The sequence below is a fragment of the Talaromyces amestolkiae genome (assembly GCF_001896365.1).
Source record: "Talaromyces amestolkiae strain CIB chromosome Unknown scaffold10.1, whole genome shotgun sequence".
NCBI lineage: Eukaryota > Fungi > Ascomycota > Eurotiomycetes > Eurotiales > Trichocomaceae > Talaromyces > Talaromyces amestolkiae.
Genome location: NW_024468046.1, coordinates 48,005 through 68,962, shown reverse-complemented (window position 1 = coordinate 68,962; position 20,958 = coordinate 48,005). Strand labels below are relative to the sequence as shown.

The 20,958-nt window shown below is 48.3% G+C and overlaps 7 protein-coding genes across 7 annotated transcripts; 3 read left to right on the top strand and 4 right to left on the bottom strand.

Moving 5' to 3' along the window:
• Positions 1–80: 80 nt before the first annotated feature.
• BHQ10_005504 (uncharacterized protein) lies at positions 81–3,852 on the bottom strand (the record flags this gene model as incomplete). Its single annotated transcript, XM_040877988.1, has 6 exons — positions 81–238; positions 296–698; positions 745–1,013; positions 2,431–2,841; positions 2,894–3,675; positions 3,734–3,852. 6 exons carry the CDS (start codon positions 3,850–3,852, stop codon positions 81–83), a joined length of 2,142 nt encoding a protein of 713 aa, XP_040734008.1.
• Positions 3,853–4,909: 1,057 nt separating this feature from the next.
• BHQ10_005503 (uncharacterized protein) lies at positions 4,910–6,225 on the bottom strand (the record flags this gene model as incomplete). The annotated part of the gene is made up of 3 exons (XM_040877987.1): positions 4,910–5,152; positions 5,200–6,084; positions 6,148–6,225. The coding sequence occupies 3 exons, from the start codon at positions 6,223–6,225 to the stop codon at positions 4,910–4,912; spliced, it is 1,206 nt and encodes a 401-aa protein (XP_040734007.1).
• Positions 6,226–7,060: 835 nt separating this feature from the next.
• BHQ10_005502 (uncharacterized protein) lies at positions 7,061–7,822 on the top strand (the record flags this gene model as incomplete). Its single annotated transcript, XM_040877986.1, has 3 exons — positions 7,061–7,072; positions 7,130–7,195; positions 7,262–7,822. 3 exons carry the CDS (start codon positions 7,061–7,063, stop codon positions 7,820–7,822), a joined length of 639 nt encoding a protein of 212 aa, XP_040734006.1.
• Positions 7,823–8,289: 467 nt separating this feature from the next.
• On the bottom strand, positions 8,290–9,789 carry BHQ10_005501 (uncharacterized protein; the record flags this gene model as incomplete). Its single annotated transcript, XM_040877985.1, has 2 exons — positions 8,290–9,570; positions 9,619–9,789. 2 exons carry the CDS (start codon positions 9,787–9,789, stop codon positions 8,290–8,292), a joined length of 1,452 nt encoding a protein of 483 aa, XP_040734005.1.
• A 1,383-nt stretch (positions 9,790–11,172) lies between these two features.
• On the top strand, positions 11,173–13,309 carry BHQ10_005500 (uncharacterized protein; the record flags this gene model as incomplete). Its single annotated transcript, XM_040877984.1, has 4 exons — positions 11,173–11,214; positions 11,267–11,368; positions 11,422–13,084; positions 13,155–13,309. 4 exons carry the CDS (start codon positions 11,173–11,175, stop codon positions 13,307–13,309), a joined length of 1,962 nt encoding a protein of 653 aa, XP_040734004.1.
• Positions 13,310–13,506: 197 nt separating this feature from the next.
• On the bottom strand, positions 13,507–17,134 carry BHQ10_005499 (uncharacterized protein; the record flags this gene model as incomplete). The annotated part of the gene is made up of 2 exons (XM_040877981.1): positions 13,507–16,991; positions 17,101–17,134. The coding sequence occupies 2 exons, from the start codon at positions 17,132–17,134 to the stop codon at positions 13,507–13,509; spliced, it is 3,519 nt and encodes a 1,172-aa protein (XP_040734003.1).
• Positions 17,135–19,605: 2,471 nt separating this feature from the next.
• Positions 19,606–20,744, top strand: BHQ10_005498 (uncharacterized protein; the record flags this gene model as incomplete). Its single annotated transcript, XM_040877980.1, has 2 exons — positions 19,606–19,870; positions 19,927–20,744. 2 exons carry the CDS (start codon positions 19,606–19,608, stop codon positions 20,742–20,744), a joined length of 1,083 nt encoding a protein of 360 aa, XP_040734002.1.
• Between the last annotated feature and the right edge of the window lie 214 nt (positions 20,745–20,958).

Below are 20,958 nucleotides of genomic sequence, written 5' to 3'. Positions count from 1 at the left end.
CCTTGGCCGACGATGGCAGAGAATAGATAGTATATGATCGAGACTCGTCGCACCAATACATCGCATTCTGAATATGTGTCTCACACCGCGCCCAGTCCGCCATCGAGGTTTAGAACGCAATTATTAGCGTACTCGTTAGTAGCTAGAAAAACAGCTGCATCAGCTACTTCTCTTGGATCCCCGAACCTGTTTAGAGGTATTTGAGCTCGTAACTCGTTGACCTTGGCGTCGCTGAAATCTAGACGTCGTCAGACCCCATCTCAGACTATAAGTTTAGATATTGTGAGAGACAAACCTTGAATCATAGGCGTATCGATATAGCCAGGTAATATAGCATTACACCTTAGCACCAAATTACCACCGCGCAATATATCAGCTGCTTCCACAGCCATGGATCTCGTTAATCCGATCAACCCTGCTTTAGAAGCGGCATACGTGACTGTTCCCGTTACTCCTTTCAGTGCTAGCAAAGAGGAAATGTTTATAATGCATTTGGATATCTCTTCTCTCTCGGGATGGTCTTTATTGCTCTTTGCTTTTGAGCGTGCACGTATACACGCCTTGAGCATGGCGCGAGAAGTATAGATCGCGCCTTCGAGGTTTGTTCTTAGTGTTGCTGAGATGTGTTCTGGGGATGTTCGGGGCAGGATGTTCGAGTTTGACATTCCGGCTGCGTTTATGAGGATATCAACGTTTGTCTATGATCACTCAGTATGAAGCACTCAAGAGGAGTGGGAGAGGTACCATAGCCTTTTCAAGCTCATCCATCCAATCACTCGCAGCAGCGATATCGCCGACCAAAACCTCTATTTTCGAATCTGGCGATGTCATCTTTTCGCCGACATCTTCCTCCGGAGTTCGCGTCGCAACATACCCGGTTTGATTGATAGGTTTAAGTATTGATTCAGTCAACCGCCTCGAAGCATCCTTTAACTTTTCGTGCCGGCGCCCGATGAGGATTACTTTGCTGGCTCCTTCGGCAAGGAAGCGTTCGGCGATGGCGTAGCCGATGCCTGTGGAGCCGCCTGTTATCAGCGCTGTGCGGCCATGGAGGCGATTGTTTCTTTTGTATGATGGTGATGAATATGCTCTTTGCGTTCTGCTTCCGGGAACCGTGATGAGTTGAGGACGGATGTCAATATGGAATATTGAATGCCTCTGGGCTGGGACATGTCTGATGTCGAGACAGTGGGTTATTCCTGAGCTGTATATCCTGTTCATCTTCGGTCTTTAAACACTGTAGTGTTGTATATATTATTGTACAAAAAGAAATAAAGAACGAAGACGTCGAAGCTAAGCTCCACAGCTTAAGCACGGACCACACCAAATCTACTTAACGCGCCACGCCGCGCTGATAAGATCATCTTCTTTCTTTATCACTCGTCCGATCTTTTCTCAACGTCACTTTAACATACTCGTTTCATTCGGAAAATTGCAGACACTACTATCTGCAAAATGGCAACGACAGACTACGTTACTTTAATATCAAGCGATGGCTTTGAATTCGTTCTTCCTCGCAGCACAGCCTGTGTCTCAGGCACAATACGCCGCATGCTCGATCCCAGCAGTACGTTCTTCCATCCTCATCTTTTTGAAACAATCCGACTAATCTCAATAATAGGTAAATTCTCAGAAGCGTTAACGGGTACCTGTGTTCTCGAAAACATCACGTTTGTCACTTCTCCCCTCACTTTTAATCATCAACAACAATATTTGAAAGTCTGACAAGTCCTGGGATAAAACAGTGGGGTCGTCCTCGAAAAAGTCTGCGAATACTTTTGCTACAACGAAAAAATGAAAGAGCAGGCCAACGTCGCGGATATGGATATTCCGCCGGAACTGTGTCTGGAGTTATTGATGGCTGCGGATTATTTGGATACTTGATCCAAGTTTCGCAGCGGGTTACGATTTCTTGAGACTGTTTTCTTTTTGCACAGCGAGGGGTTGGGTAGGCTATCTTTTTATGGATTATGAAATACGGAGTGATCTTGAATATAGGTACTCTTTTCGTTGTTTGTGTCTGTAGTTGATCGTTTGATCAATCTCCGCGCTTGTTTTCTTGGAGTCTGAGAGGAACCAGGATATGAATAGAATGTGACTGTCGCATTGCAGATTCAATTGCTGTTTCATGCTGTCCATTTTTGTCGCGTTTTGAACCACCGGAGCATCGTCGTCTGTCCCATACATCCCATGGATAAACGACCTAAAGATGGTGGCAGAGGGATATGAAGGTTCCCTTCTATTCAGCCTCAGTTCGATGGAATGGACTGCAGGTCTTATTCCTGGGGAAACAAACCAAATCGCTTCATGAGCGCAGTGCTGGGAAGTCGGCTCATGGAGCGAACGTATTGTACTGTTGACTGACATACAGACAAGACTACCTCCCCCTTCCCTTCCCACCATTCTTTCCACGATAACCACCGATCTTACCCCCCCGAGGCGGCCCCTGACTCTCATAAATTTTTTCTCTCGAAAATCCCGCATCCGCAAACCGCAAATAACTAACAACCCCCTGATCCACAATCGCCATAATAGCGCTACGATACCCCTGCCGTAGACGACTGTAGAGATTCCGCTCCATCTTTTCGCCGCGAGGGGGTTCGTAGGGACTTGATTCGATGAGGGCGCTTAGTTGGCGCATTGTCGGGATTGAAGTGTGGCTGCGTGCATCAACAACTGCGATGCGGAAGTCGGGGGCTTGAGGGGCGGATATTTTATAGGGAGTGGAGGGTTTGTAGATGTAGTATGTGAATTGGAAGGGGGCTTCTGTTGATTTTCGTTCGGGCTTGGGGACTGCTGCATTGTGGGCGGGGATCAAAGCCAGTTTTCGATAGAGAGCATCTTTATCTCTGTCAGTCTGGTTGTAGGGACGAAAAGTCAGTTAGTTACTTACTATAGTTTCTCGGTGTCGAAACACCAATCAAAGGACCCTGCGCCGAATTGTCCTTTTCCAGCATGCCAGCAATAGATTCATAAAACCTGCTCCAGCAAGCAGATACACCCTTGAGATATGAACCAGCAGAAGCAATATCATCATTAATCCCATGCTCCGGCTCCTCCACCGTACCGTACCATGATGGGGCCCTTACAACCGTATACCCATTCCTCTTCAACCCACTATAAACCACATATCGATCCAACGTCAATCCCGCATGTCCCATCATACACGCATACGCCGCCTCCAGACTCATCGGAACATCCATTTCTTCCTCAATGTCAACCCGGACAGGCGCTGTAATTGTGCTTGGCCATTTTAGGTACAACGACCCTCTTTCAACGAGATAGATCGCTTCTTCGGGCAATAGCCACACTCTATTCCACCGATCTGCTCTACCCATTGTTTTGAAGAACGGGCCTCTGGGCTGGGGCACGCAGACGCATGCATCGGATGGAATGCCGGCCATGGGATCTTTGATTGTACGTTTCGTTGCGCATTTGTCTCCTACGCTCGCCTGAGCGTCTTCTTGATTGTTCGCTTCGGTAGGTAACAGTGTAGGTCCCTCCGGCGCATATATCCCCACACAAAGAGATTTCTCAGCATGTAATCGCGGATGCGAAATGGCAGTGTACATTGCCTGCCGCGACGCAGCGAGAATATCGGATTGTAGCATTGTCGGATTGGGCTCAAAGTCTTTTTCGCCGCGGCGGGGGAGGGAGGATTGTGAGGTGTCGACTCTATAGATATATTAGCAATGCTTTCTAGGAGAAGGCGAAATACTGAATAGTGACGTACAGACTGAGACTGTTCAAAAAGCGGAAGTCTTGCATTTCGTCCGAGAGATCGATTTCGGCCTGCGGCGCGGAGTCGCTGGACGGAGGGTGGTGGATGACATCTTCGTCGAGGTCTGCCATTGATATAAACTGTAAGGCGCGACTTGGAGTTGCGGAACCGTGAGCTTTGAAGGCGCAAGTCGTGGTCAGGGGCGTAGCGTTGTAGAGTGTAGTCGAAATAAATTCATAGCTTTGCTGCTTTCTTTATCCGAGTCTTATCGCGGACTGACTTTTCGATAAGCGGGCCCGCATCGAGTCAGCGAGGACAGGGAAATCAGGCATCAACCAACATAAATGATACTTTTGGTCCAAAATGCCTACTGATCAGAATTATAATGATCTCCTCCTTCAAGTAAGTACATAATGTCAACAGTCGCGCGAAACCAAACTGATAAAGCAGGTATCAACCAATCTCAATAATACCTTGAACACATGGGGCGCATCGTCGCATCAATATCAGGCGGTGTTGCAAACGCTCAAGGACCTTCTTCGGCGCATAGAGCAGCATGATGCGCAACCAGTCAAGTCTGCATCGGTAGATCCTGATATGCTGAGTCAGGCGATGGAGTTCCTGAAGTTGGGGCAGTGAGGAGGGAGCAAGTATATGGTTTATGAGGACATGTTTGGATTTGTTACTGTCATATACCTAAATACATATCATCAACTGGTCATGCTGTGAACGGTTTGTGTCCATCCAAGCGTGACAACATAAGGGCAAATGTTGATCCCACCAGTGTAGGCGAAGAATATGAACGCCTGAGAAACCACGATACCTCAACTCCTGCCCATGCATATGTACCTCCGCTAAAACTCCATTAGATGAAGGAAGATGACGGCGTTCTATCACCATCTTGAATACTATCTTATGTTCAGAGTCATGACCTGGTTTGTGTCCATAGGATCATTGCGTGGCTCTCGTGCCATGTAATCCAGTGAAGCTTCTTTTGTCTTCCGCCCTTTGGCGCACTCTATGCTGTACACTCTGGTCATGCTAGGGTGGCGGACGACTCTTATAAGGTCGCCTTCGATATTATAATTCAACGTCAATCACTCAAAGTTTGTACGCCACGTCAACCTTTCTCTAGCGTCGGCGCTGTGAATAATGGGGTTCGTTCAATTGTTGAGAGCTCATATCGACTCAATCGATCAATGGCCGCTTCTGATTTCCAACAACAGCCACCCCCAGAACGGAAAGTGCGTTATAATCGTGGTATCGAACAATCGTCGGATGCGGTAAAGCTGGGTTCTCAGGGTTAATCATGGCAGCATCGCGGGCAGATTGCTCTATTGCTTCCATCTCTTCTTTACATCCCGCATGATCGATTGGACAGACGACGATGGGCTGTCGTATTACGATGTCTCTTGCAGATATTAAGTGCGCCTGTTATCATGTTAGCACGGAATATCTCAGCAGTTAACTTATCGTACCTTTACAGTGAGATAGTACTCAATCTTGTAAAGACTAGCAGTAGTCGTAAATCCAGTGACCGCATACGATGGAAAAGCAGCCTTTCCTCGCGGTAGAATCCCGTCTGCGTCGCGGGTATCTTTTGCTGGAAACACTAAMCCCAAATTCGCTGCCCAGCCGATATCTGACAGCTTGGTACCGACACTCTCAGTTCGTTTTATGATCGTCTTCACTTTTCGTTGTGGCTCGTCTCCTTCGTGATTATATATAATCTCTTCATCAATTCCAATCGTGATTTTGTTGATTGTGACTTTCCTAGCTTTCGCTAGCCAGTCCGGATTGGGTGACAGTCTAACGTATACGCTGACAGGATCCAGTGGACCATACGAACCCCGGGGAAGTGATATGCCCAATGTCACCAAATGGTCCGTGACTTTCTCTGCCGTTTCTGGTCTGTTATACATTCCGAATGTGGACAAAGTATCGTATCGACAGATGGGAACGGGAAAGCCGTACTTTCGCTGATCTGACTGGCCCTGTTGTACCGTCACAACAATCTCGTAAAATGTCTCCGCCGTCCGACTGGGTAGTTGTAAACTGGCTGCAGGGATTCGCCGGGATACCTCCTGGCCTCCTCGTCCATAAGGTATAAACAGGACGAAAGGAAGGTCCATTGACATGACCTCTTCATATTCTCGACCCGCTGGACATCGAAATAATAGCATCTCCTTTCCGACCAGCTCTGTAACTTCTTTTCGGGGGGGCGCAAGGTGTTTCTTCGTAACCGAGTCCGCGGAGGGATGAATTGTTTCTTTGCGTTGGAGGCATACTGTGACTAGTGAAATGTTTACAGGCGCTGTGATGCCGACACTTGGACGAATCTCGACTCTACCTTCCACACGCGGCTGTATAACGTCAGCGCTATTCGTCACAACGGCATCGTGCGAAGGATAATGCGAATCACTTACCAGCGTCGCGGATATCCCAGGATAACCAATCAGGAAATTACCATTCGGTGGTCCGGACACTCGCACGAATGCGGCCATCTTCAAAAAGCGCAGGGTGGCCCACCATGGGCAATCGCCAGCTCAAGTACGCACAAGTACGACAGTATATCCAGCAACCGAGGAAATGCAAGTCGCATGCGGACAATGATTACATCAGTCGAAAGGCAAGACCAAGACGGTAAATCTCGGAGTAGCTGTTCTCTTCTTATGTGGAAATTATGGATATAATGCAGTACGCCAGTGCGCAGCTTGTTGAGGTGAGTGGAGCGATGGACGGCGGGCAGGGCGGGCGGTTAGGTGCGAGTCAGATGTTATGCAAGAATCCGAGATCGATATTCTTGTGCATCCCTTGTGGACAAGATTATCGAGAGCACCGCCGCGGCTAGTGCTGGGATTGCTCCTTGTGCGTGTAGTATTTGACTTCGCAAAACTCGCGAGTCTGGGTCTGGGATGGTAGCTGACTGCGCTGATGAAGTTAGGCTTGCGAGGAGATGTGTGGAGTCTTTTAGCCGCCTGCGAACCTTTAGAGTGGCCGCTAGCCAGTCTAAGTGCGCCAGCTGAAGACTGACTCGTGTGTTGTGCTTGTGGCAGGCTGCTTAGGCTGGKGGKATTAATGAAAGCTGATGGTGAAGTAAGCGAGCAGAAAAAGTAACAGCAACAGTAGTAAAATGATGACAAGGAGACAATGGACAATGGAGAGCGATGTTCCGGAGTAAACAAAGCAATGGCCTCAGGCTCGTCATCCATCTGGTCTCCAAACGCATCGAACCAATCAGGCAAGAGTGGAGCATGCGGAGGGATCCATACTTGAACATCGCGCATTTTTATGCTTGGATAACCTCACCTGGTTATTCCATCTAACATAGCAGGCACAATGTCGGTCACGGTAAGGACAAATTCCGCTTATATTGGTTTACACAGATGTCACTGCTGACTGTCATAGCTACACACCACCCATGGAGACCTCAAGGTCGAGATCTTTTGCGAAACCGTTCCCCAGACAGCAGAGGTGAGCACACTCTGTTTAATACTTTCAATCTGTACCTGTCGGATATTATATTCTAATAACTGCTAGAACTTCCTAGCACTCTGCGCATGCGGTGCATACGACAACACTCCCTTCCATCGCTTCATGCCCGGCTTCATGATTCAGGGCGGCGACATCTCCCTCAGTCCCGCCGCAACTTCCTCCGAGCGACACATTCTCCCCTTCGACGACATCCCCAAAGGCGGTACATCCATAAACCATCCTTCCGCACTCAACCAAGAGATCCACGTCCCTGCCCTGAGGCACAATGCGCGCGGCGTGCTGTCCATGGCCTCGAGACCGGTGAAAGATCGTACCGCGCCGGGTATGCAAAACGCCTCTGGAACGACGGTGAACGGGAGTCAATTCTTTATAACTTTCGCGCCGGCGACGCATCTCGATGGCGAGAGTACCGTTTTTGGCAGAGTGCTCAATCTGACGGCTCAGGATGAAGGTGGTGATGTGCTGGGACGATTGGAGCGGGCGAATATCAAAGTGGATAAGAAAGGTCGTGTGGTGCAGCCGAAGGAAGGGCAGGAGATTGAAGGGGAATGGGAGGCTTTGAAGATCAAGTCGGTGACGATACATGCCAATCCATTTGCGAAGTGAAAAAGTCCACATTGGGTGAAGAAGAATTCTCGCCCTCTACTTCCGTAGGGGGGATCCCTTGGAAGATATCCCAGTGAAACTGAGTGGCGCCTTGCTACACGACTCTCTATTAGGAATCATCGATACGTGCTTGGACGTCGAACTGGTCGGATTGGTGTGTCCGATGACCATATTACACACTACGCCCGCATCCTCGACACACTACAGCCATTTATGGCTTTTTCAAGGTTAGAATGATAAGTTTCTAGCCGTGTATATACACGCTGGACCCGAAATAAAACATGAAGCAGAAGGTGAATATTGATTGAATAATGACTACATGTATATAGACTATGAATATCATAATGCATCATGACCATCTAAAACATTGCGAAAGAAACAAACACGCCAGTTCCCATGCTACAGTCAAGCGGATAATCGCTATTTACAGACTCCGTCTCGCGCCTCGTAGGGTATTTTCGTGAAATTTATACCTTGGATTCTTCGACCTCGCCCTCCTTTTCATGCTCGGCATCGTTTTCGTATCCCTCGGTCTTCATGTCCTTCAAACCAAGTTCGTCCTCTTCCTCCTCAGTACGGGTATACTCCTCCTCGGATAGTTGAGGATCAGGGTCGGGCAAGTGCAAGTTCTGCACGTAACTATTGGCGAGAGGGTCCTCCAATGTAATGATGAATTTCAACTCGCCCTTGATAGCAGAGTCGAGTCGGTCGAAGAAACGAGTCCAGGTTTGTTTGTCGCCAGATGACAACGAGTCTCCAGCGCCGGAGTCTCCAACATCAAAGATTTGTCCGTGCAATTGATCGCGAACCTCAGTCAAAAGACCCTCGACAGTGGTGAATCGACCACCGAGTGTCCCAGGCTGTACGGACATCTCAAGCTCGTGGCTGTACAACGCACAAGTGTCCGACTTCAAGATATCACGAGACAAGTCCTCAATGGATTCCACTGTCAGAGTGATGCGTTTGCCCTTGTCCGGTATGGAACCACCAGTCTTGACTTCGTTTGTTCTGTATCCACAATGATCGCAGACAGTGCTCCATACGAAGACTTCCTTGAAGTAAGGAATGCTGACTTTTTGCATGTTCACGACACATTGTTTGGCGCATCCAGGACATTCTGCAGGCAGAGTGTAGACTTGTCCATCGATAATGTCGAGATCTTCAGGATCGCCAGCAGTCTGCACCATGTTGGCCTCGGCATTCTGCGCGTCTGGGTCTGCTGCGATACCCAATTCCTCATTTTGTTCATGGGTTCGGGGGTAGTCGCGACGCTTGTATTTGTTGCCTGAATCGTGTGCGGTGGGCGCAATCCATGAATTACCGGTAGGATCGTCGAGAGAGATCGTAAAGGGGAAAGCTTCCCTATTCAACATCTTGGCGAGTTTCTCGATGATGGGTTCTAAGGCTTTATATAGTTCTGGGGCTTGGTCCTTTCTCAATTCCTGCTCGCTCTCGAGTGTAGAGTGAATCTTCTGAAGCACGCCTTCAACATTGGTCAGCTGAGACTCTCCTTTGGGCATCTCAATCTCCAAAGTCTCTAGCTTGAAGATAGCGATATCACTCTTGATGACTTGTCGCTGAAGATCTTCTTCATTTTCTACCACCAGAGTGTACTTGGAACCGAGCACTTGAATTTGAGACGCCGACTTCACAGAGTTATCCTTGAAATAGCAATGCGGGCACTCGAAGGACTCGAGGATGATGTCACGGAAGTACGGAACGCGGAGGAGTAGGAGTCGAGTGGTTCCCTGCAAAATTTAGTATCGATCACCAAATGGGGGGGAGATGAATCATACGTTGTCATGACAGTTCATACAAAGACTTTCGATTTCAACCACACCATTGTCGTCATCATTTTCAACAACCTCCCCGAGCTTCTGGAACTGAGACTCATTTTCAGGTTGCTTCTGGGTCATTGAATCCAGCATGTGATCCATCTGCGCAGTTGAATCTGCTGCCTCCGACATTGTGAAATGAACTTCTTCAAAAACAGTGGATAGCAATGTTCAAGTGGATGTAAGGTTATTCGAAAATGCAAGCCAGAGAGAAGAGACGTAGGGAGATTTATGGTGTTGCGCGGCGCAAATATAAAAAAAATCTCTAGCGGCTCCCCGAAGATTCGTTCTGGTTCGCTGCGGTTTCCATGCTTGGCGGGGTACAGCTGGGCTTTTCTTGCCAAAGTTACCTCACGTCAAACATCAGTAAGTAACCCCGCGCTTGTCCCCATTTGGCTTGGTCGCATCGGAACAATGTCGCCGATTAATCCGGGAGGCGTCAGGCAGTAAGGCATCAAAGAAATTTTCCATATCAGGTTGTTGGCAGTCAGACAGCTCATTGTTGTAGAAAATCAAACAGATCCAGCGATGAAGACGATGGTGTAGACTCTCCTGAGCGCTTGGAAGCTAAAAGAGCTTGAAGGCCGCCCTGTTTCCTCGCCTTGGCTCTCTTTTTGCTACTTGCGTTCTCCGACGTGGTCTTGACAGAGCTCTCGGCAGCAGGTCTGCTCGTAAGATTCACAGTAGATCGGCTGGCAGAAGGCATCCCGCTGCTTGCAGCAGCTTGTGTACTTGTAGCCGAAGTACCGACTGCTTTCTGCAATGGTCGGGGTTGACCCGGCCGATGTTGGACAGTCCGGCTAGAGCAACGGAGACATCTGTACACAATAGCTTCATGCGAGGCAATCGACGCCGGCCGGGTTTTGCCTTTGCTAGTCCTGTATTTAGGTTTCAAAATTTTAGTATAACGAGGCTGCCTGGGGGCGCCACATGCATTGCACCAAGATTCATGCTGTCGGAGTTTTATTGGCTTGGAATCTTCATGGAGGATGCCGTTGTGCTGCATCATCAGATGAGAAGCAGTGGAGATACTGCCAGTACAAAGCAAACTCGCAGCATTTTGCAGAAACTGGAGCCGCAGACTCGATTCATATGAAGTCATTATTGAGGATAAAATCAAAGGAACAAGGCCGTACAAAGAAATGTCCAAGTGAGTAGGCAGTGAGGGCTATTGTAAGGGAGGTGCGGAAAGTAGGTACAACATAAGTCCAGATGGAAATTGTTTGCCGGGCACTTGTCTTCTCAACCACCACCACAACGACATCATCTTCTATAACTAGCCTCCTCACCCTCCACAATAAATTCTTTTCCTATGAATGACTCACTGACAACCTGAAAAAATCTTCCTCTTTACTTCTCACTCCTTTTTACATCTCTTCACACCTTTTCACATCCAATTCATTCAATCGCATTCACCGACTATCAACACCCAGCTATTGCTTAATTCACATCTTACAGTCCTCTCAAGTTTTCAGAAAGAATTCACTCGACCGTGACTTCAGCTGCGTGTCGAATATGACTTATCCGCGTGGGGCGCGAATTGCCCTCGAGGGCTGTGTAAGTTTAAAAAAGTCTTCACTAGTGTATCAACTTACTAATACGTCAACAGGGTCATGGCAAGCTGCACGATATATATGCTAAAGTTACAGAGAGCGCAAAGGTCAAGGGCTGGGATGGTGTTGATCTGGTGATCATTGGGGGTGATTTCCAGGTATGCTTCTGTTCGACTTCGCTTGCTGTCCTCTCATACTAATAACATATCAGTCCGTACGCAATGCGAATGACCTCAATGGGATGTCAGTACCCGCCAAGTATCGTGAGATTGGCGACTTTCATGAATACTACAGTGGGAAAGCCATCGCACCCTATCCCACTATCTTCGTTGGAGGTAACCACGAGGCTGGAAACTACCTCTTCGAACTCTATTATGGTGGCTGGGTAGCGCCCAACATTTACTACATCGGTGCCGCTAATGTTCTTCGCTTGGGACAACTACGCATTGCAGGTCTTTCGGGCATCTGGAAAGGCTACGATTACAATCGACCTCACTTTGAGCGACTGCCATACAACGAGGATGATATCAAGACAATCTATCATGTTCGGGAGCTCGATGTCCGCAAACTCATGCAGATTCGCACCCAGGTTGACGTGGGCTTGTCTCATGACTGGCCTAGAGGTATTGAGCTATGCGGCAATTACAATCATCTCTTCAAGACGAAACCGTTCTTCAAGGAGGATTCAGATACTGGCAAGTTGGGAAGCCTCGCGGCAAAATACGTGTTGGATAGACTGCGCCCGCCCCACTGGTTTTCGGCTCACCTTCATGTAAGGTATCCAGCTGTTGTTGCCCACGGTGACTATGAGCACCCTAGAAAGCAATACCTCGCATCTAGGCAGAATCAGCCCGTTCCCCATGCCGTCGACAAACCATCTGATAGAGTTCAAGCTCCCACCTCAACGACTCCCATAGAAGCCCCCACACCACAACCCAGCACTCCTACCGGTGCCATCTCTTCTTGGAACAACTTCTCAGCAGTCGCAGCTACACAAGATGCTGCAGATCGAGAGAAATTCTTTCAGGAACAATCCCAGCCGGGTGAAGAACGATCGCTTGACATACATTCTATCGGTTCGACCTTCAAGCAGATTTCGCAAGATGGCACTGGCAGGAAGATAGTTACGGTGCACGAGGTTCCCGCAGTACAAGAGAAAGTTGTCGTTAAGAACAGCGATGAAATTGACTTGGATCTTGATTCTGAGAACGAGAGTGGTGCAGGTGTTGGTGGCAACGAGGCTGTACATATGGACGTTGATTCTAAAGCGGAAATGGAGATCGCGGATGTTGTTCAGACTGCTCAACCTACTCCCGAACAAACTCAAGCAGTGCAAATGTCCACAGACTTGGGTAAAGCAGAGGACGTATCCGAGGATATACGCCAGCAACTGCCTGAGGGGTTCCAGCGCCAGACAACAGAGCCACCCCGGTATGGACCTCTTCCCGATCAGATTTTCAATAAACATACAGAATTTTTGGCCCTGGGCAAGTGCGAAGAGCGGCGTGCATGCCATGAATATCTCGAACTCATGGAGGTGTTTCCCGTTTCAGACAAGGGCGAAGCGCAGCCGCCCTTCTGTCTTCAATACGACCCGGAATGGCTTGCGATAACCCGTGCATTCGCCAATCAGCTCGAACTTGGAAATCCCAAAGGCCAGGTACCGGCTGACTTGGGTGACGAGAACTACAAAGATCAAATCGAAAAGGAAATGGCCTGGGTTCAGGAACACATTGTTGATCAGGGAAAGTTGATCATCCCCCAGAACTTCGAGATTACCGCACCTGTTTACGATCCTGAGGTTCCTCTCCAAACCAAGGAAATACCACCTGAGTACAATAATCCACAGACTGCTGCCTTCTGCGAGTTGCTCGGTATCGAGAACAAATTTTACTTGACCCCATTGGAACGCGAACAGCGCATGATCGATGGGCCTCGTCCCAGCCGTGAAGGGTTTGGGCATGGACGTCATGGACAGCACCGTGGGCGGGACAACGGTCGGGGTAGAGGTGGTCGCGGTGGTCGTGGTGGCCGCGGTGGACGAGGCCGAGGTGGGCGTCGTTGAAGCTGCCACCCTGCGTCTAAGCGATGAGGCCTGAACTTACAACTTTCGCAGCCACATCGAGTATTCGAGTTTCAGACACTTCAGACAGTGAATTTGGTGGAGAGGGATTCGGATTGTTTCAAATAATGTACAATAGGTTGATTCCTTACGACGGAGCATGAGACTGATGTTATGATATGGTTCTCTGTAGCGTACAAATTGAAGACAAATTTCGGAATATGATAATTATACCTACTCAATTTCCTCAATCCTAGGCCGTTGCGTAGAATTTCGTGTAGCTAACGGATTGATAGCCAGTCCAGCAATCCTATCACCCAGGTTAAGACTCTGTTCACCATCCCCTCTCATAGCAGACTGCGCATTGATACCCCTTAGCAAACTCTTCTCCATCCACGTCTCCAGATTCCCCACTAACACCCGTATATGACCCCGAACAATGGCATCAGTCTCTTGACTTTCTACATACGTCAACGTATTCAAAATAGCCTGTATATTCCCAATCGTAGCTGGACCGCGCGAGGAAGCTGCCGGCCCGTTCACAAAAGACTCCGCTGCGTCAAATGAAAATCCGAATCCGAGTTTTTTCGATCCACTTTGTAGATCTGTATCCATCGCTTTGATTAGATCAAGTAGCAAGACGGCACTGGCACGTCGTAATATGGCGCTCTCGGGACCCATTTCGAGTTTCATTGTTGACAACGCGAGGTCGACGGCTGAAGATGCGAGACTTGGGCCGAGACCGGCTAGATTCGTTTGTATTGCGCTTGCGAGGATGGAGACTGCGGATGCGCGCACGCGGATATCGTCTGGTTCGATGTCGGAGGCTGCACCGGCGGCCCAGGCGGATATTATGTTTGCTGAGTGCGCTACTTGCTCGGGTGTTTCAGTATCGGAGTCTTCGTTGTCTGGAAGCAGGGTCTCGATATCGGGCGTCTCATGTAATGCTGGCGAGGACACTTTCCAACCAGCCGGCAGATTGAGGTTGTTTTCTCGCTCTTTGCGCTCCTTTTCGCGTTTCTCTTTTTCGAGTTGTTGCTTTCGAGCCCTTTGGGCTTGGGGTTTGGACCCGCGTCGGCCGGCGACGGAGATCATACCTTCGCCTATTGTGAGTGCGGCTTCGCCACTCAGAGCCTCGCCTAGATCCTCAACTGTGCGGAGAAGGGATTCTCCGATTTTAAGGCGTTGGTCTAGGGTCCTTTCCTCGTTTCTATCGGCGTATTGGTCCACGAGAGTCTTAATGACGGTGCGTGGATGATTGGCTGCTAGTTGGCCGATGAGTTTGATTGCATTTAGATAAATGAACTCTTCACTTGCAGCAGCCTCGGAACTTTGACCAGCTATGATTGATAGTAGGAGAGTCATTGTCGAAGGTATGTCGAGGATGGGGGAGGATTTGGAGATGAGTTTAGATAGCAGGGAAAGACCTTCTGCTTGTACTGGTGGGAGGGGAGATGTGATATCTTTCAAGGCTTGACGGTGCGTGTCAAGGTCTGGATTTTGTTGTGGAGTAGACTCGCTCGTTTGTTGTGTACCGTCAGGGGACTGTATTTGAATTTCGAGGAGCATGGAAGCGGTGAAGCCTGCTTTTGATAGAGCAGGTGTAAGACTCGGGCGCAATTCATCTAATTGCGACTTGATTTCTGATAGCAGGGGAAGGATCGATCGTGACATTAAGAATTCAGGAGACGACAGAATGCTAGACAAAAGGCTGAAGGTAGCGGACAAAGTCTCCGAAGTATTCTGGTCTTCATCTTCATTTTCAACCGCTTGTACATCAGCAGGCCTTGTTGCTATATTGGCTAGAGACTCGAGAGATGCTTTTCCACTTTCACGTATTCTTCGTCTTCGATCCCTGTCATGCATTGCTCTCAACTCGCTTTCTATGATTTGTTGTGCGAGCTCAAGAATCTTCAATGGTCTTCTGGATAAAGTATCCTTGAAATCGTTGAGGAGCTTTTCTGCTATTTTAGCGCTGACCAACTTTGCCACTATGGCGTTTGACTCCGTCCTAGGGTCTAATTGTAGATTGTCCAGAAGATTGGGGGCGTCTACTGCTTGTTTCGACGAGTCGATGAGCCATCGCTCGCTGACATGGAGGAAGACATCGCTTGTGCGATCCTCACTTCGCGGGTCGCAGCCAAGTAGTTTTGAGAAATTATCTGCATGCAGGTCGAGTTCATTCAGCAATCCGATAATATCAAATTCGGATCCTTCGCGTTTGATCAAAGTTACGCCGCCGCCAATACCGTCTTTATACGTCCAGTTGATGCCTCCATCCCAGAGGAGGTTATCGGTCAACTTTATATAGGAAGGAAATCCTGGCGACAGAGTGAAAAAGGTCTGTAACAGTGCCCAACTTTTGTCGTATAGGACTTTCTTATTCTTCTTGGACTGGGTGAAACATGTCAGTCCCCATAAGGGCAGTAAAATCGGCTGAACTAGTCGTTTGACTAGGCCAGGATTAGGATGCTGTAAAGCCATGATACTTAATCTATCCAACGCCAAGGATAGCGTCAACTCCCCCACTAGGATTTCCGTGGGAGCTGTGTGTGGCTGGACTACAGCCTCACCTTGAGGACCGAAAAATCTCAGCCATCTGATGGCATTTGTGTCTATTGTTGCGGTGATTGCCTTGAAGAGAGGATCAATGAAGATAGAATGGCCTATAGCGCCCGGTGCACCATATGTCTTCTTTCCCAAGATCCCGTTACCCACCACATATGCTGCAGTCCGTCTCAGGTCGGGATCCTCGCTATCAATCAGGGCCAGAAGCTGTGGGGCGATGGTTTCAAAGTAATGGGTAGGATTTGTATCTTGCGGGACAGATGATAACAGCTTCGAAATTTGCATTATGGCCTGGACAGTGATAGGGGGTCCGTCGGGTGATGGCTCCGAGATACCTACACCCTCTCCGAGAGCAGGGGCGAATTGAGAGGTGAGAAACCATACAATATGTATGACTCCGTCTTCCCGTAACGCGATTTTCGACATACGACTGGAGATCAGAGCCTTGAACCATGGTGCTGCATTTGGCTGTAGAAAAGAAGAGAGCGCTGGTAATAAGGGGGAAGTTGGCGTCCTATAGCTTTTATTAACAACGTGCACAATTCCAAACATATGTGGCGAGGTGATGTACTCAGCAATGACTCTATCAAATAAATTTCGTGCGTTAAGCCTCTCTTCTTCAGATATCTGGCGCGAGTTGAATGCAAGATCAGCAGCGGCGCTGATGACATCACTCAAGACTCGCCCTCGAAGCAATGACCGAGTCCCTCCATGAGACTCGTCTAGCAAGATACTAGTTAAGGCTAGTAAGATACGATAAAGAAGCACCTCATTCCGTGGCTTGTCGCTGGTCATATCAGGTGCCTGTCTAGCAACAACACCTTGTGGAAGGTTGGAAATTACTCTCCTTTCCAACGGTATCCCAACACCTGTAGACAGGCATGGGTATACGCCCTCAATAGAAATCAAGTCCAGCAACGTATAGATAACCCGACGTCTCTTGGCGTCTTCACGAGCATCTTCTGGTTGCTGCTGAACCTCATCTCCGGAACTTACTGCGGACACAAGGGCATTATGAATGCTCTCGAGCCGTCGGAGGGCTTCTTCTATGACCGAGAGCCGAGCCTGTGCATCATCGTCTGTGCCCGATATTGTGGAATCACGACTCAGGATTTCAATGAGCGAGTTTCCAGGCCTCTTGCGAATTTCATCTTATGCAAGGTCAGCTTCACTCTAGCGCCTACAAAGAATATTCATTTGCCTGCCTCGATCTAAGATCGGATGTAAAAATTGATCGGCTGCATCAAATGCTGTCTTGACTGTCAGAATGTCCGTCATCTCGAATCTTTCGCATACTGTGCCACAGCGTAAATGAAATAATCTCTATACACCTTTGAAAGAAAGAAAGAACAAAAGAAATTATATTGTAGAAGTTGCCTCCACAAGGCGGGAAAGTGACTTAATTTGCCAATCCTCATCACGTGATCTCGCGTCACTGAACGCGTCTGATAAAGCGGCTTGAACTCATCATCAGCTTCCGACTCCTCTTCTCACTCTCAACTCTCGTTGCTTTCACAGGCTCGTCCAAAGCTACAGCATCACAATATTACGGCCTTGAATGAATTTTGTTCGTTCGATAACTATTCATTGCTAGTGACTTTTCTATCGGCTCTGAGATCCCTCGCTTACAGCTCTCGAACAGCCGGCAACCTGCTCTTCTCTCTTGGTCTCGTCCTCCGCTCTCTTGCCTTCAATGGCACTTTATACGCGCCCATCCTCCGCATAGTTTCCCAATCTTTGCATTTAGCTTCTATAAGCCCCTTGACGAGGCCCGATTCATACTAAGCTTTCTGCCTGCAGTACGAATCAATACAACTCAGGGTGGATGCAAAACAATTGGAACTTAACCCTAAGTATTCAGTCGGTTCTCAGTCTCACGGTCTTTGGTTATCGAAATTTCGATTAGCCGATTCTGCCCTCCTGGCGTCGAATGGGTCAAAGAGATTTGAGATCATCCAGAGTGTTAGGTTGTTCCATACGTACTAAGATCCCAAAAGGGGCGCGTGTCGGTCTTCCTATGCTGGTCACCCGGATCACAATGGATTGTCGAATATATGGGGAAACCAATGGATCAATCGGGAGAGATTTGGTGGAACACCAGAATTGGCACTTGCTATTTCTAAGAAGGCGTCGAAGTACCAATTCAACTTCGTTGAGCACAACGGTTTTAATAATATCGCCTACACACACCTAAGTGCTGTCTTTGTCTTTCTGAATTCACTCGTCGGAATCGAGTTTGTACATCGTACAATTCCAGCTTGTTCGTGTGTACGCCCTCGTAGCGAGGTTTGGCATTTCAAAGAAAGTTCTAGGGTCCTTGCGAGTGTTTGCATATCTGATATACAACATCAGCATTTGGCACGTTGTCCGTTCCGGTCGTTGTTGTCTTGTCTTCACCGCATTTTGTCTTCATGCAGGTGTTCCCATTCCAGGAATTTTGGAAATTCCTGCCCCTTATCTCCAACCCGACTCCTTGGTGGACTTTTGGATTAACCTATTGTTTGACCTTTGATCACGGCATCCGCCAACGATGAAGCTTCATAGAAGATTCCGATCCGCCGTGTTAACCATCTCTTTTGAGGGTCAACCTTGGAATCGATTGATGGACGCCGACAATGGTGACAAGTTTTCATAATTTGTTCAACCCCTTCAACCAGCGATTTTTGAGGATGTCCTTTGTTCGCTTTACTGCCCTCCAACGACATTTGAGTCTAGGAGAGGAAACAAAGACTAGTCTCCGAGGATGCCGTATCACACACAAGAGAGAGATATTCTGTTTTACGGGATATAAGGACAAGATTATTAGACTGCGCAAGTTTCGCCGATGAGCTGCCCGTGAGACTCCGAAGATAGCGAATGTCGCGCTTTGAATACGACTCACAATATGATCAAGAGAACGGCGATCTTGGAAATGCTATTTGCCTTGGATGCCGTCGTGAGACTCGAGCAGTCCGTTCTCTTCCTTCTTCCCTGTAACTGCTCTCGTTACTGTTGTTTTTGGCTTCTCGAGTTCTGGGATATCTACCACAGATTGGGCAAACGTGCTGTCATCAATGGCTTTCATTTTGGATCTCGATTGTGACTTTTGTTGGAAACTGGCGAATCACCGTGGAGGGACCTCTCTCGAGTGAGGATCAAAGCTTTGGCTTGTCTGAATCGGTCGATTTTGTCTGTTTTCTTCGATTATCATTTTCGCGTGTTCAGGTGAAAAGTTTGGTTGAATGGTGCATGCGCCGAGTGGACCTGTTCAGCGGTGTTTTGAACTCGTTGATGCTGTCCTCCATGAGGTGAAGAGATACCAGTTTCGAGAGTGAAATATTTCAGACCGAGACAGAAAGGGCTGGAGTAGAGAACCGCCGTTCTTTTCGGAGAACGGCCACTTTATTTTTTATAAGTGTCCTGACCAATTTTGTCACAAAGCTTGACTAACTACCGCGGCAGGTGCTACCACACGAGGACTGGATCAACGAGGTCTGTTCAAGCTGGAAGTCGTTTGTGGTGCAGGAGCAATCGATAGTGTAGTGTCTGAGGAGAAAGAGAGGCGGAGAGGTCGTGCCTTCCAAAAGCGGCTGTCTGGCATGGCTCCTTCCTATTGTACCATCCGCACAGAAAGTAGATAATCTTCTCCTGGTGGTAGTTCCCCAAATTTCACCTCTTTCATTTACTCGTTTCTCTACATTCCTCATCTCTACCATCAACGTACTTTTGTACTCCGGACATCCTTGCGTATAAAGTAGTTTTGAGTACTCATTATCACAGCCCAGCATGATTCTGATCGGCTTACTCTTCTTGCTATACGCCTCCGTTTCCCTCCAGTACCATATCCCCTTCGCCAGTCATCGTCGTGACTCGGTCCTCCCTGTGCGAGACAGCAGTGAAGAGATTCATTCCAACAGGGTGGCCATAGTGGATGATCAACCCACAGATATCCATCTTGGTCAGCATGACGCCGTTAGCAAGGCACGCCTTGGTGAACGATGTGGCCCTGGTAAGAAGAAATGCGAGTCATACCTGTGCTGCTCTTTAGCTGGTACGTTGGCGCCGGATCTCACATATCGATTCACAGTTCTTATCAAAACTTTTCAGGTTTCTGTGGCATGACGGCCGCCCACTGCATGTCTCCGGATTGTCAACTTGGCTATGGCACATGTGACGCTGATAGAGTCCCTGAGGGCAAGTCTACCAAGAGAATTCCACGCCCACACATAGGAGGGGTCCCCTACGGCGAAGTCATTGTGACTTGCAAGGCACCTTTTACATTTGCTATGACGTACGATGATGGTCCCAGCGAGTTCACCCGTGACCTCCTGGACATCCTTGACAAATACCAGGCTAAGGCCACATTTTTCATTACCGGTGTGAACAACGGAAAGGGACAGATAGACGACTTCACCCGCCCATGGGGTGCATTGATCCAACGTATGCATTACAGTGGTCATCAGATCGCCAGTCATACATGGTCTCATCAAGATCTAACGGATTCACGTAAGCAACGCAAGAAGCAGATCCTGCATAACGAGGCTGCTCTTAGAAATATCATGGGCGGATTTCCAACATACATGCGACCTCCTTATTCCAAATGTGACGAGGATTGTCTGAGGGATATGGAGCAGCTTGGGTACCATGTGATTTCCTTTAACATGGATACAGCCGACTATCTCAATGACGACCCCGACAAGATTCAACTATCCAAGGACATCGTCGACGAAAAATTGACTGGTCCAAACCTCGATGGTCGTCCCTACCTTGCTATTGGACATGACATTCATGCTCAGACAGTCTATAACCTGACCGAACACATTCTACAGCGTATCAACGATGCCGGCTACCGAGCAGTCACTGTCGGGGAGTGTCTGGAGGATCCTCGTGATAACTGGTATCGCTGGGACTACAGATCTTCTTAACCCTTTCCTTCCCCCTTTTTACCCTTTCTGTGGAAGCCAACCAGCGTACTTCTTGTATGTATTACCTCCTTGCATCGGCGATTATGTCGGTATGCCTATAACCAGCTGTTGTATAGTTATGTTTTCCTGTCTGGTTCATACTCTGCAGTGACTGAGTGATGTTTTTATCCATTAGTCAGACATGTATGTTGTAGTATGCTACGAATCAACATGC